General features: G+C 36.5%; 5 protein-coding genes across 5 annotated transcripts; 2 read left to right on the forward strand and 3 right to left on the reverse strand.

Moving 5' to 3' along the window:
- Nucleotides 1-245: 245 nt before the first annotated feature.
- On the reverse strand, nucleotides 246-1,214 carry LOC146257726 (olfactory receptor 10J5-like). The gene has a single exon (XM_084674792.1). The coding sequence runs from the start codon at nucleotides 1,212-1,214 to the stop codon at nucleotides 246-248; it is 969 nt and encodes a 322-aa protein (XP_084530918.1).
- A 1,717-nt stretch (nucleotides 1,215-2,931) lies between these two features.
- On the reverse strand, nucleotides 2,932-3,900 carry LOC146257727 (olfactory receptor 10A6-like). Its single transcript, XM_084674794.1, has one exon. The coding sequence runs from the start codon at nucleotides 3,898-3,900 to the stop codon at nucleotides 2,932-2,934; it is 969 nt and encodes a 322-aa protein (XP_084530920.1).
- Nucleotides 3,901-6,887: 2,987 nt separating this feature from the next.
- LOC146257728 (olfactory receptor 52K2-like) lies at nucleotides 6,888-7,856 on the reverse strand. The gene has a single exon (XM_084674795.1). The coding sequence runs from the start codon at nucleotides 7,854-7,856 to the stop codon at nucleotides 6,888-6,890; it is 969 nt and encodes a 322-aa protein (XP_084530921.1).
- A 1,210-nt stretch (nucleotides 7,857-9,066) lies between these two features.
- LOC146257729 (olfactory receptor 4B13-like) lies at nucleotides 9,067-11,391 on the forward strand. The gene is made up of 2 exons (XM_084674796.1): nucleotides 9,067-9,974; nucleotides 11,355-11,391. The coding sequence occupies exons 1-2, from the start codon at nucleotides 9,067-9,069 to the stop codon at nucleotides 11,389-11,391; spliced, it is 945 nt and encodes a 314-aa protein (XP_084530922.1).
- A 1,246-nt stretch (nucleotides 11,392-12,637) lies between these two features.
- On the forward strand, nucleotides 12,638-14,700 carry LOC146257730 (olfactory receptor 52E8-like). The gene has a single exon (XM_084674448.1). The coding sequence runs from the start codon at nucleotides 13,302-13,304 to the stop codon at nucleotides 14,250-14,252; it is 951 nt and encodes a 316-aa protein (XP_084530574.1). The 5' UTR covers nucleotides 12,638-13,301; the 3' UTR covers nucleotides 14,253-14,700.
- The last annotated feature ends 1,146 nt before the right edge of the window (nucleotides 14,701-15,846 follow it).

A 15,846-nucleotide genomic window follows, 5' to 3' on the forward strand; every position in this document is an offset into this window, starting at 1 on the left:
TGCATACGATGCAAGACAATAATAAAAGCAGGATAATGTCAATAACGTCTTAACTAATATTGCTACACAATTCAATTCAAAATAAGTTGTTTGAGTTTTTCGCACAGGCAGGGTGTACAGACATAAAGATCCACACAGAGTAAAGCTCCCTTGTATGACCAACACAAAGTGTACCATACTGAACCATAGAAGGCTTGTCTTCAAATGAACTTAGACTAGATCAGGTTTGGATATACAGTACCACTCTATGTAATATTTAACACCATTACAGGTTTGGATTTTAGATGTGCAATGTCATTGGACCATGCAGAAACTCTTCCTCTAAGGATTTTTCTAATAGCAGTTTTGATCTCCTTGGTCCTGATCCCGTAGATAAATGGATTTAACAATGGAGGGAACAGAATGAACGCAGCTGAACTAATTATGTTGACCTCTTTAGAAACAACACTGTATCTATTATAAATAACAGAGAAAAGTGAGGCTGCAGAGAAATTAATGAAAGTTATCAAATGAGGGGCACATGTGCTAAAGGCTTTCTTTTGAGAGTCCTTTGAAGCTTTCAAGCAGACAATTAATATTCTTATGTATGACAGCACTACTAAAACAAGTGGTAAAACCACCAAGATTGATATGATGACTATACCATATATATTGCTGACAGCACTTCGAACACAAGACAAGTTAACTATAGCCAGGTTATCACAAAACAGCTTGTTAATGATATAACCACAAAGAGGCAGACTTGAGGTAATGAACACTTGAATTGCTAAAAGGATAATAGGGATTAAATTGACTATGACCAACAACAATTTTACTTTAAAGGGGGTCATAATGCTATAATATTGCAATGGCTTACAAATTGAAACATACCTGTCATAAGCCATTGCAGTTAAAATTGCATAAGCACTTGCTGCATGTACATTAATAAAAAACACCTGCAATAAACAGCCTTCATGAGTAATGTCAGGTACAACCTTAATCAGATTTTCCATTACCTTAGGACAGACTGATGTACAACCTACCAGTCCATTCACTGCAAGGTTGAACAATAATATATACATCGGTTTGTGTAAGTTTGAATCAACATAGATAACAAACATAAGTACAAGATTTAAAAATATTGTGAGACAAAAAAGTACAAAGGTTAGTACAAAAACTCCATTATTTACCGGCCCTGGAGGTTCATATGCTGTCAGAAGGAAAGTAAAATTCATATTCCAAAGAATTGAGGATCAAGGACAATATTTGTGATATACAATTTAAAGTAAACAAAAATAAATGTAAAGATCACCACAAAACAGACATTCAGGTTTACCGTACCAATGAACAAGATAGGCTACACATGACACTGAAGAGCTTACAGTACAGACAATCAAGCTGAGATTGACCAAATGCAGCAGGAACATTGAATAGCATTTCATTTTTCTGCACTATAAATACTTTCCTCCTCACATCATGAGTGAAATGGCCAAGCAAACCCTCTCCCCCACACACACACGCACACACACACATTCACGTACACACACACTGTTGGGGGATGTACTTTACACAGAAACTTCCTTATGGTTAAGCTGTAAAAGTAAAACAGGGGAGGTTGGACTTTTCAGGGATGTTAGCATTTATTTTGTTTTAATCACAAATCTTTCATCCGTTAACCCTTTACTCCTCTCCCCCATACTGTGTCTTCTTACTGCTAACAATTATGCTGGGGGGTGCTTCTTCCAGACAATTGAGGATCAAGGACAATATTTGTGATATAAGATTTTGACACATGACACTGAAGAACTTACAGTACAGACAATCAAGCCAAGATTGACCAAATGCGGCAGGAACCTGGAATAGCATTTCATTTTCTGCACTATAAATACTTTCTTCCTCACATCATGAGAGAAATGGCAGTTTTTCAAAAACAACCCCACACTCACACACACACACACACACACACACACACACACACACACACACACACACACACTCACATTCACATGCACACACACTGTTGGGGGGAAGTACTGTATGACATAGCAATACCTATAGTAACAATATTGTAGTTAAACAGAAACTTCCTTATGGTTTAGCAGTAAAAGTAAAACTTAGTATGGGGGAGGCTGGACTTTCCAGATATGTTAGTATTTATTTTGTTTTACAGTAATCACAAGACCTTCATCTGTTAAAACCATACTCCCCTCCCCCAATACTGTGCCTTCTTACTGATAACAATTAATACCATCAACTGTCATAGCAATTCCTGTGTAGCTACAATGTTTTTACTCTATGTAGTATCACTATGTTATGTAAGGGATAACGCCTGACGGGATAATGGCACTAGATGATTACCTTCGCGGAGTCCATTATTTTCTGATATTGGACACATCAAAGGGCATTATCCTGCTTAAACCATGGTCTGGGTGAATACTATCATAAATAATAAACACACTGTAACCAATCAAAATACAGTATTCAACCACACCATGGTATAATCTATTATTACAGGAATCCCTGTTTGTGTGTATGTATGTGTGTGTGCCTACCATGCTTTGGATACAAGTATTTAATAAATGAATTCATTACTATAACAGTAGACTAGGGTAGGATATTGATCATCAGTTATGTCAAGAGCCTTACATAAGTCAGCTTTTTTATATTTTATTATAGACATGCCAGCAGACATAACACAAGTCTTTCAGGAATACTGTTTAAAATGGATGAATATGACAAATAAAACGGACTGTTTCTAAGGAATGACTGTAAACTGAGATTAAATTGTACACTGTGTTACTTTACCAGAAAACGACAAAAACAAAGATGTGCTACCGTACAAATCCTGGCAGGCTGTATACTTTGACTGTATTGAGGACAGAGAGATTGAGAGTGAGATAACCAGTCCAGGTTAGCAGGGAGTGTATGTTTAATCCAGATTTCATTACAGCTCTAAGTAGAATTTGACACCATTACAGGTTTGGGTTTTAAATGTGCACCGTCATTGGACAATCCAATAACTCTTAATCTTAGAATTTTTCTAATAGCAGTTTTGATCTCTTTGGTCCTGATCCCGTAGATAAGTGGGTTCAGTAAAGGAGGGAACAGAATAAACGCAGCTGCAGCTATTATGTTGACCTCTCTAGAAACAACACTGTATCTATTATAAATAACAGAGAAGAGTATGGCTGCAGAAAAATTTATGAAAGTTATCAAATGAGGGGCACATGTGCTGAAGGCTTTCTTTTGAGAGTCCTTTGAGGCTTTCAAACTGACAATTAATATTCTGATGTATGACAGCACTACCAAAACAAGTGGTAAAACTGCCAAGATTAATGTGAATAAAATACCAAACACATTGCTTGCAGCACTTTGAACACAAGACAAGTTAACTACAGCCAGGTTATCACAAAACAGTTTGTTAATGTTATAACCGCAAAGAGGCAGACTTGAGGTAATGACCACTTGAATTGCTAAAAGGATAATAGGGATTACATTTACTATGACCAACAACAATTTTACTTTAAAGGGGGTCATAATGCTATAGTATTGCAATGGTTTACAAATTGAAACATACCTGTCATAAGCCATTGCAGTTAAAATTGCATAAGCACTTGTTCCATGTACATAAATAAAAAACACCTGCAATAAACAACCTTCACGAGTAATGTCAGGTACAACCTTAATCAGATTTTCCATTACCTTAGGACAGACTGACGTACAACCTACCACTCCATTCACTGCAAGGTTGAACAATAATATATACATCGGCTTGTGTAAGGTTGAATCAACATAGATAACAAACATAAGGACAAGATTTGAAAATATTGTGAGACAAAAAAGTAAAAAGGTTAGTACAAAAACTCCATTATTTACCGGCCCTGGAGGTCCATATGCTGTCAGAAGAAAAGTTAAATTCATATTCCAGAGAATTGAGGATCAAGGACAGTATTTGTGAAATACAATTATAACTAAACAATAATAAATGTTAACATCACCACACAACAGACATTCAGGTTTACCATACCAATGAACCACATAGGCTACACATGACACTGAAGATCTTACAGTACAGACAATCAAGCTGAGATTGACCAAATGCAGCAGGAACATTGAATAGCATTTCATTTTCTGCACTATAAATACTTTCCTCCTCACATCATGAGCGAAATGGCCAAGCAAACCCCCCCCCCACACACACACACACACACTGTAACGCATCACAGGAGACAGGAGTAGACCCAAGCGCAAATCGTGACACACACACACATACACACACACACACACACACACACATTCACGCACACACACACACACACACATACAAACACTGTTGTGGCATGTACTGTATGACTCATGTGTCTTATTGCATGGATATGGAGAGTTCAAGCACATACTGTAGTTACATATGGTTACAATGATTTTAATTGTATTGATTGATTAACTTATTTCTTTGTATACCTAACATGGCACTCAAACACAGAGCTTTGACATAAATATAGTTTGTTTGTAAAATACATTGTGACTTTATTCTCATATTTGTATCTTTATTATTAGTGTACCACACACACATACAATCTTTTTACTTTCAAATATTATAAGTAAGTGCCAAACCTAAATGACATATTTTAAATAGTCACAAAACCAGTGGTAAAGAGGTTATAGCAACGCTGACATTAAGGTCACAGAAACTACATAGCAAGACCTATAGTAACAATATTGTAGTTAAACGTAAATTTCCTTGTGGTTTAGTGGTAAAAGTGAAACTTAGTATGAGAAGGTTGGATTTTCCAGGGATGTTAGTATTTATTCTGTTTTAATCACTAAACCTTCATCTGTCAACCCCTTACTCCCCTCCCCCATACTCTGCCTTCTTACTGCTATAAATTAATACCATCAACTTTCATAGCAATTCCTATGTAGCTACAATGTTTTTACTCTTTGTTATGTTAGGGATAATGCCTGAAGGGGTGTACATTATTTTCTGATAATGGACACATCGAAGGGCATTATCTTGCTTAAACCATGATGTGGGTGAATACAATCATGAAATAATAGACACCTTGCTGCCAATCAAAATAGAGTATTCAACCAGACCATGGTATAATCTATAATGACAGGAATCTGTGTATGTGTCTGTGTGTGTGCGCGTGTGTGTCTGTTTGGTTTTATAGTGGGATTTTAGGACAAGTGTCCAACAATTACCTTGAGAACCGGGCACTGTGCAAAGTTAGAATTGTCCAGGTGTCTGTTTCAGAACCAAAAGACATGCCACGTTGAACATTGTCTGGATAAGCGCTTTGAGATCTCCCCTCAAAAAAATCCCGCCAGTTTCGGCACTATAGGCTAAGTACCGCATTCTACGACAAATTCATTAAGTCAAGACAAATGAACTCTGTGACAATGCCAAAATGGCCAGAATAGCAATACTCTCTGCTGCTATTATAACATTAAATCAGCTTTTTTCAAAGGGATTGCTAAATGAATGAAATTCTGGCAAGCTAACTCACAGGAAGACAAAGACCTGTATAGATCAGGGAATTTTGTTATGTTAAAAAACGTGTTTATAGAAACTCAGCCTGCCAATTGCAAACTACTATTAAACTAACAGCAAATTGACAAGCCAACATCATAATAACCAGCTGCATCACAGGCTTGACCACGACAGTATCTATAATTCCATGAATCTGTGTGTGTCTGCGTGACATTGAATCAACTAAGCGACATCATCATCATCAGCTGCATCATGGGGAGATGATGCAGCTACAACAGAGTCTGTAACGTGATGATTCAACCCGGCTCTTCAGTTGGTTTCTAGAGGCATGGACATAGCAAGACACAAATGGGAACACAACAAGAAACGTTTTCTTACAAATTTAATGTCTTTGTGTCTTATGTCAATGCAAAACGGCAAATACAAGATCATTTTACAGCTCCGCATAACACAAAAGACAAAATACAAATGTTCATGTAAACTTACCTACACCCCTTGGCAGAGCTGCACAAGCGCTTAAGGTGAATTAGGCTACAATGACAACTGGCTAAACCATTGTGCATGTAGTGACTTATGTAATGAACTAAATATCTACATATTTGTAAGGGTAAGACAATTTAACAGAGAACATATACAATACATTTTGATCATTGTATAAGCAGTTGATAATTTAGGAAAGAGCAGACTATTGTTGGCGTCATAATCATTTGCATGAATGTACCAGAGCATTTAAAAGAATAAGAAATGTATATTATGATGTGTATATATGACTAGATGATGTGGAGTTTGAACAAGTACTTTTGAGAAATGTAGTTGTAGTTAGAGACCTGTAGGTAGCCTACCAGAGCTACTGAGGACTGTCATCCCCAGCTGCATCACAGGCACTATTTATCTATATTCCATAAATCTGTGTGTTTCACTGACATCTTACTCACTGACTGCATCATGGGCACTGTGTCCTATCTATAATTCCAGGAATGTGTATTTGTGTGTCACCTACTTCATCACGAGCACTGTGCACTATCAATCTATAGTTCCATGAATCTGTGTGTAATAAGTGAATACATTACTATGAAAGCAGACTAGGGTAGGATATCCATCGTCAATGAAGTCGAGAGCCTTACAAAAGTCAGCTTTTTAAAAATTTTATTATAGAAATGCCAACAAACAAAACACAAGTCTTTCAGGAATACTGTTGAAAATGGATGAATATGCCAAATAAAACGGACTGTTTCTAAGGAATGACTATAAACTGAGATTAAACTGTATGGCTTTGCCAGAAGATGACAACAACAAAATGTGCCACCGTACAAATAATGACAGGTTACAATATTTTCACTGTATTGAGATACGAGTCACATAACTAGTCCAGGTTGGCAGGAAGTGTATGTTTAAGCCGGATTTCATTACAGCTCTAAGTAGAATTTGACACCATTACAGGTTTGGGTTTTAAATGTGCAACGTCATTGGACAATCCAAAAACTCTTCCTCTAAGGATTTTTCTAATAGCGGTTTTGATCTCTTTGGTCCTGATCCCGTAGATAAGTGGGTTCAGTAAAGGAGGGAACAGAATAAACGCAGCTGCAATTATTATGTTCACCTCTCTAGAAACAACACTGTATCTATTATAAATAACAGAGAAAAGTATGGCTGCAGAAAAATTAATGAAAGTTATCAAATGAGGGGCACATGTGCTAAAGGCTTTCTTTTGAGAGTCCTTTGAGGCTTTCAAGCTGACAATTAATATTCTGATGTATGACAGTACTACTAAAATAAGTGGTAAAACGACCAAGATTAATGTGAGTAAAATACCAAACACATTGCTTGCAGCACTTTGAACACAAGACAAATTAACTACAGCCAGGTTATCACAAAACAGTTTGTTAATGTGATAACCGCAAAGAGGCAGACTTGAGGTAATGAACACTTGAATTGCTAAAAGGATAATAGGGATTACATTTACTATGACCAACAACAATTTTACTTTAAAGGGGGTCATAATGCTATAGTATTGCAAGGGCTTACAAATGGAAACATACCTGTCATAAGCCATTGCAGTTAAAATTGCATAAGCACTTGTTGCGTGTGAATAAATAAAAAACACCTGCAATAAACAGCCTTGATGAGTAATGTTAGGTACAACCTTAATCAGATTTTCCATTACCTTAGGACAGACTGACGTACAACCTACCACTCCATTCACTGCAAGGTTGAACAATAATATATACATCGGCTTGTGTAAGGTTGAGTCAACATAGATAACAAACATAAGGACAAGATTTGAAAATATTGTGAAACAAAAAAGTAAAAAGGTTAGCACAAAAGCTCCCTTATTTACCGGCCCTGGAGGTCCATATGCTGTCAGAAGAAAAGTTAAATTCATATTCCAGAGAATTGAGGATCAAGGACAGTATTTGTGAAATACAATTATAACTAAACAATAATAAATGTTAACATCACCACACAACAGACATTCAGGTTTACCGTACCAATCAACAACATAGACAGACAATCAAGCTGAGATTGACCAAATGCAGCAGGAACATTGAAGAGCATTTAATTGTCTACACTATATATACTTTGCAACATGCATTAAGAGTGACGTGGCATTCATTACATCAAGTGAACGTTTCACCCATAGATATCCCCCCCCCTCCACACACACACACACATTATCCCTAACACTTTTTTAGGACTTATGGTGCATCTTTTCTTTTTACTGAGAATTCGAACATGTACCGTAGTTACAAGTTCCTAGCCTTCAGTTCACCTCATTCCAAAAACAAAATTAGTTGTGTAGTTATTGTAAAGTGTTACGAAAGTGTTTTGACAGGTTATTCATGCCCCCGATTGACTTTCCTTTTCATTTACTTGTATTATCTTTTGTAAAATAGTCAAATTTGATTGGGAAAAAGACAGCCCAATCTGTATGGTATTATATCATTATAATATCCCATATAATTTAGTTTTGTGTTTTCGTTGTACATTTTTAAATAATTGTCTGTGTTTCAGTTTAGGGCTGTGTGTTGCGTAATAAATTGTTGCCCGTCTTCACAGGAATGGGTTGACAATCAATTCAGATTCACCTCATCAGTATTGGTTCCAAGTATTAGTTTTAGTTCCAAGAAGCTACTCCTGACTACTGAAACCACCTATTATATACAGGACTGTCATTGATACACAATATGTTACAGCAGGAATACATGTGAATGAATAATAAGATAGAATAATAAACATATGTGAACATATGTGAATATTTTTAACAATTAAAAAGGCAATAATAAAGGATGCTGACTGATTGTTTTGAGAAAGTGAAATATAATTGGAAAAAGGTGCTCAGGCTATTGAGAACATGTTTTAGGTTTATGGTTTCAAAATCTTTCTCTCCCTATTGCTCTCTCTTGCTCTCTCTTCCTCTCTCTCTCTCTCTCTCTCTCTCTTTCTCTCTCTCTCTTCTTAGAATATAAATAAACAGAAATCTGCACAAGTCTTGGCCAGTGCAAGGCCGTTGTTGACCTCATGTCTGTGATACTAATGTAAAATACGATTTCCTATCTTCACTGGAATGCTTTAAAACAATTATTTTTTCAGAAATGGAAAACTCATCTGAGGTAACATGGTTTAAACTCACTGCTTACAGTGATATGGGGAACATGTCACCCTTCTACTTTACGTTATTAATCCTTATGTATTTTTCTGTAATAACTTTTAATGGTCTCACAATAGGACTGGTGATTTTTAATAGGAGCTTGCATGAACCCATGTATTTTCTACTTTGCAGTTTGCTTGTGAACGAACTGTATGGCAGCACAGGGCTTTTCCCATGGCTGATTCACAACATGCTCTTAGATGTCCACCACATTTCTAGATTCCATTGTATTTTGCAGATATTCTGTGTTCACACATATGGTTCTATAGAGTTCACAAATCTGGCTGTGATGGCATACGACAGATACGTGTCCATTTGTTATCCTTTGCGATACATTGAAATTATGTCTCCAATGCATGTATATTTGTTGATTGCATTCATCTGGATATATTCATTTGGTAAGTTCCCTGTTGTACTCTCAATGACTGTTAAACTCAGTTTGTGTGGAAATGTAATTGCTAAGGTCTATTGTGATAATTATTCACTTGTCAAGTTGGCTTGTGAGGATACAACATTAAATAATATTTATGGAAGTTTTTCAATGTTTTTATCGGTAGGCCTTCCATTGATTCTAATTATTTTTTCGTATGCGAAAATTCTGAATGTTTGTTCTAGTTCTTCAAAAAAGTCACAGCAGAAAGCTCTTAACACTTGCATCCCACATCTAATTTCCTTGCTGAATTTTGCTGTGGGCTGTTTATTTGAAGTGGCCCAAAATCGGTTTAACATGCAACATGTTCCTCGACAACTCCGGATTTTTCTGTCGGTTTACTTTTTGATGATCTGCCCTATTCTAAATCCCATCATTTTTGGAGTGAAGACAGCAAAGATTAGGGAATCTTTCAGAAGATTCTACATCAAATTATGGCCTTAGTTCATGAGAGGACGCAACCATGTCAAAGTGTTTTTTTGTTGAAATGTACAATGGCATGTGGAGAGATGGAGATAATAAAGATGTACAATGGAGAGAGCTGATAACGGGCTGAAATCAATTTCAAGGGACCTGCTTTAGTCCGCTCTACTACTGATGTATACAATCATTATCTTTAAAAAAATTTAATGTCTTATCATTGTTATTATGACTATACTAATGTAATCCTTCAAACTGTAGACAGTGATGTAACATTGTGATATATGTTTTTAATATATCATAAGTTTCTATATTCCATGCATGTTACAGCAAATAATGTCTATTAAATGAGGAAATTATTTTCCTGATTTTACTCCACCATCTAGTGTTACTTCCATCAAATTACAACCTATTCTGTTAGAAACATTCAGGTCTGTGCCCTTGTCTACTGTTGGATATAACAGCATGTTCTGCTATATTTAAGAAATACTTTCTTGTTTGAATACACACATGCAAACATTTGTGTTCGGTCACCATGAGGAATTTTCCTGTCCAATAGTAATAGTCTTCATGCAACTATTATAATGTAGCATAATTACATGGGCAACTCTCCGACACCATGTTGCAAGTAACTTCCCATCCAGTAGAGGGAACCAGAGTTCCAGTGTTTGTTTGGTTGCTTGGCTTCTCTTGGATCAGTGCAGTAACTACAGTGTACAACAAACCCATGACCTAAGCAGAGAATGTCTAATATAGAACTTTCTCAACCCCAAATGTGGGACACTTTCTTGCAGGTGCGCACACGCACATGCGCGCGCACCAACAGCTGACCAACAATGACGGAAATCGCAAGCTTTTATTAGCCATAAACCTACTCATTTCAGTGTAATTTTGGCAAACCACTAATAGCTCCTCGCTTGGATGTATTGTTCATTGTAATAGTAAAGACAATTATTACAAGTTTCTCCTTTTGACACACAATAATGCTCACCTCACCAGTGGTCAGTTCACACACACTGTCACCAACAAGCAATAACCGTCTCATAGCAACGTTTACGTGAGTTTTTGCACGTTTACAGTAGCCTGTGATTGGAATACGGGACTGGAGCTGTCCCTGACGGGACAAATCAAAATCACCCATAATTCGGGATGCCCCGGACAATTCGGGACGGTTGGCAACCCTACCAAGACTATCTACTGTGCAGTAATGTGAAACAACTCTCGTGCCATCGGCAAGTCTGACAGAGAATGAGTTTTGATGAAAAACATTTCCCGCTCCCCACACCGATCAATGTAGTTGGGTTAGGTATGTGTAAGTCAGTTAGCATGTATTTTCTGCCTATCCTTTCAGTTGATAATCTTACTTGGCATTACAAAAGATCACTATGTTGCTACTTGTTTTCCTGTATGCTGCAATGATTAGCTACAGTAATAATGTCAATCTGAAATATGTTCTTAATTGCTGGAATGGTGACTCTATTAAGACCCCTATTTTTTTGCTCTTTGAACATTCTCTACCACTGTAGCATACTTTCGTGGTTTGTTTGGCTTGTGGTACTTCCATCAACAACACATTTTACAATAGCAGTTGTTGCTAGAGTTCTGTATACTAATTACTTCCCATGTTTTATGGCTTACACATACAGTACATACTGATGTTATAGTTGGATCACCCTCACAAAATTCCCTCCAATAGGCCGTTCACCTGCATCTGATCGGCCACTCGTTGGGATCTCTGTTACCTATAAGTGATGTGAATGCATCTGTTGGCTACAATGTCATACCTCCTGATGTGCATGTTTAATCTAGTTTTACTCAAGGTTACCCCTTTTAAACTCAGTCATTCCTGGAATTTGAACAAAAGGAGATAAACTTTATTTGGTTGACTATCTGTGATACTCGGACTAAATCGAGCACTTACAGGCCCATTTGAGTTAGTAAACTACCCATTCACAGATCAAATAATGACGTCTCATCTAGAATCTCTATTTTCAAATGATACAGTAGGCAATCTGTAAATGAAACATAAATATTTACATATGTCAATGATTATGTCCACCCATCTTTACCCCTTTACGTTTCAAATAAACTACATCTACAGTCTGCTCAAAGTCCTTGAACAAAACAAAATCGTATAAACATTAAACTGTAACAAAAGAACCAAGGTTGTTGTTGATAATTAGTGGTCATAGTAAGTCTAATTCCAAGTTGAAGGATAATTAGTCCCAAAGGTTGGGCCAAACAGGCCTCCTAAAGGTCCACTTTAAACCTTAGAGACCCTCTGGGTCTTACTACAAGTGTATTGCCACTGTTGATGCAGAAACTAAGGCTGGTCTCTGCTGACTCCGGTCCCTTCGTCTCCAATTAAAAACAATGACCAGCAGTAAACATGATGCAACATAACAACTTATTTACATCATATAGCAGTTTTAATGTTCATTCACTACTGAAATGTGTTGATAATAATAATTATAACTTAGAAATATAACTTAAAAACATTGTTTATGTCACATAAGTATATTGCATTACCGTTATGATAATACAAATAATCAAAGTGAATGAATGGAGTACATTACGTAATATATTGCCTTCAAGCACTAGTAATTTGGGGGTTGTTAAAATGTTTTGGAAGGGGGGGGGGATACTTTTAGGAACATGCAATGTAAGTCAAAATTCTGTGGTCCAATGACCAGACCAGATACTAAATTAGATGTGAAGTATCAGGGGGAACATTAGGGTTTTTTCTGGAAGTCCCTGTATGAGGTTGGCCTATACAGGAAATAACTTGAAGAAGTTGTATAAAGCTGAGCTGTTGAATGCATTGATATGATTTTCTAAGTAAGTGCACTCTACATGAATACACTCAGACTGTACAACGCTATCTTACTGGCATTGATTTCATGCAACATGTAATTTCAATGTGTTACTACTAACACTTCAGCATCTATACTCCATCAGGTAATTCCTTTCCTGTTCATATACAAAGGTATTTGCCATTTTCACAATACTTCTGAATTTTCAATAACTTTAAACCTGGTCTAGGCTTCCTATGTTGACTTAAGACAGATTAGATACCATAACTACTCCACGTTATTTTGTCCATGGAACAAAGGGGATTAGATGCGAGATGCGTAGTTGTGAATGAACTCCAGACCATCACAGGTTATCTCAAAGGCCAAATCATCACATATTGCAGCTGAAAACTTTGTTGGCACGTCATCCACAAATTTGCCTAAATCAATCCTAGCTCAACACCCAACAGTGCTATAATAACACATTGTATACGTTTTTTTTCCTCTGGTCTAAGTGAACCTGTCACTTGCAGCAACATGCAGGACGACTTGGTGTGGAATGCCTCCTACAGTGATTTCATCCTGAATGGATTCTCTGAACTAGGAGAGTGGAGACCCTTCCTCTTTGCTCCCTTCCTGCTCATGTTCTTACTGTCACTTTTTGCCAACTCTTTTCTCCTGTTCATCATCGTATCCCAGAATACTCTACATACACCCATGTGTATTCTTATTGCTGGGATGGCAGTTGTAGATCTCATTCTCCCTGTGTTCTTTGTCCCCAACATGCTGTTCAGTTTCTTGCTTGACTGGAGAGGAATCTCTCTGGCAGGTTGTCTCATGCAAATGTTCTGCATTCATTTCATTGGTTCATTTCAGTCAACTGTTTTGATGTGGATGGCACTGGATCGATATTTTGCTATTTGTACACCACTGTACTACCATAATTACATGACCATCTATAATGTTATGAAATATGTAATTCCCCCCTTGTTAAGAAATGCTCTTCTGATTATACCAATAGTTATCCTGGCCGGAAGATTGTCTTTTTGCCATACGAATGTAATAGACCATTGCTTTTGTGAGCACATGGCTCTTGTTCATCTGGCATGTGGGAGTATCTACATTGACAACCTCACTGGGTTGCTTGCAGTTTTTCTTATTCCTACGGCTGACTTTATTTTCATAACTATATCTTATGTGATTATATTTGTGTCTGTGTTCAAATCCGGTAAGTCCCAAGTCAAGGCCATTAACACCTGTCTCACTCACATCATTGTAATGACTATGAGTTTAATAATTGCCCTGCTTGCCTTCATGTCATACCGAATTAAAAACAATATCTCACAAAGTAGCAGGGTGTTTATAAGCACAATGTACATGCTTTTCCCAAGTTGTTTAAATCCTATTATATATGGAATCAGAACTAAAGAAATAGGAGAACGTGCACTATTGTGGCTACACTTATCAAAAGGCGTTTCACGTCCTTGATAATGTATTGTATGTTGAATTGATTGCGATTTATTAACTTACTTTTTGTCTGTATTACTTAACATTTACTGCATTTGCACTTTCACTGTATTTTGTAGTGTTTTGCACTATAAGTATACTGCAACCCTGGAATGTATTTTCAAATGCACTTTATAGCACGTATTGGACCTTTGTGACCCCAACAGGACCAATGTGGGGTGTTTGTCTGAGAGTCAATCTGGCCTTGTTTCATTATGATCCAGAGACCAAAAATCTAATTTTTGTCTGAATCTGAAGACTTCAAGATTAATCAAATTCACCACTGTAAAAAATTGTTATTTCACAATACATCCATGTCACAATTAACAAATGATTTCTTAAAACTTGGGTTCATTCGTCCCTAACCCTAATGCAAACTGATAAGACTGTAACCTGTGTTATGTTTCATGTCCCGTTTGTTGCTTGTTAAAATACCAGACAATAAACAATCCACACCACAAATGATGGACGTTTTTGCATCTTCGAATTATTTGAATTGCCTCAGTTAGCACACTTTAGGACAAAGCAGATTATCTAACCCTTATCTACCAGCATAGCATATGTAGCATATAGTGCTGTTATATACTACACGCAGAGGACAATTACACAAGCTTAGCTTTATTGACGTCATCACAAACTGAAGCCCAGACTTCACCTCAACATCCCTGATTAGGTGAAGTAAGAAGTTTTTGTTTATTTTCATTTTTTTACGTTATGGTTTTAAACAGACAGAATATTCAAATGGACATTAAAATGTTGTGAGATAGTGTGTTTCATTCTTTTTGATTACAACTGAATCATCTACACTTCCACTTGTAGCCCGAGAGAGACACTGTTACCCAGAGAAGGGAAGTAACTTAGTACAATTACTTATTTATTGTACTTTACTCGATTTTTATGGGTACTTACTTAACTATTTATTTTTCTGAGAACTTTTAAATTGGACTCTAGAACAGTGTACTTTATACTTACACTGTTGTTACACAGTTATTACCTTGTTATGATATTGTTATACACTGATGTACACTGTTCTGTTGTTATTACACACAAATACAAGCTCTCATTTATTCAAGTAGAAAGACGTGCCTGATTTAAAGTGATCAATAGATGTCAGTATAGTCAAACTAAAATTCCAAAAAGCATTGGAAATATAGTCCTATTTACAATGCGTCACAAAAATTATTTTGATATTTGTACTGTCAAAACCAACCAATTTGATTTTTATATTCTTCAAGGTGAAAACTTGACACATGAATAATACTTGCAAACTTTCTATATTGAGTATATATTTGTATCGCTGCCCTGTTTCGAGGCAATTGCCAGTTGCAGTATATCAGGAAAGTTCTGGTTAAAAAATGATGATGAAAATAACAAGTCATGAACTAATGTGTATTTGAATACACAACGGATACAATTATGATACCAAAACAGGAGAGCAAGATTCCTAATTATAACCAACAGAGTGCAAACAGAAAGTTATAATAAACTGTGAGGCCTATCAGGGGATTTCCTAAAAGTATGCAGTATATAAGTAGTGAAAGACTTGGTAGGTCTATTAGGGAAAGACAGGGATAGA

This window comes from Hypomesus nipponensis, chromosome 15, assembly GCF_054491055.1.
Source record: "Hypomesus nipponensis isolate SF chromosome 15, ASM5449105v1, whole genome shotgun sequence".
Taxonomy (NCBI): Eukaryota; Metazoa; Chordata; class Actinopteri; order Osmeriformes; family Osmeridae; genus Hypomesus; species Hypomesus nipponensis.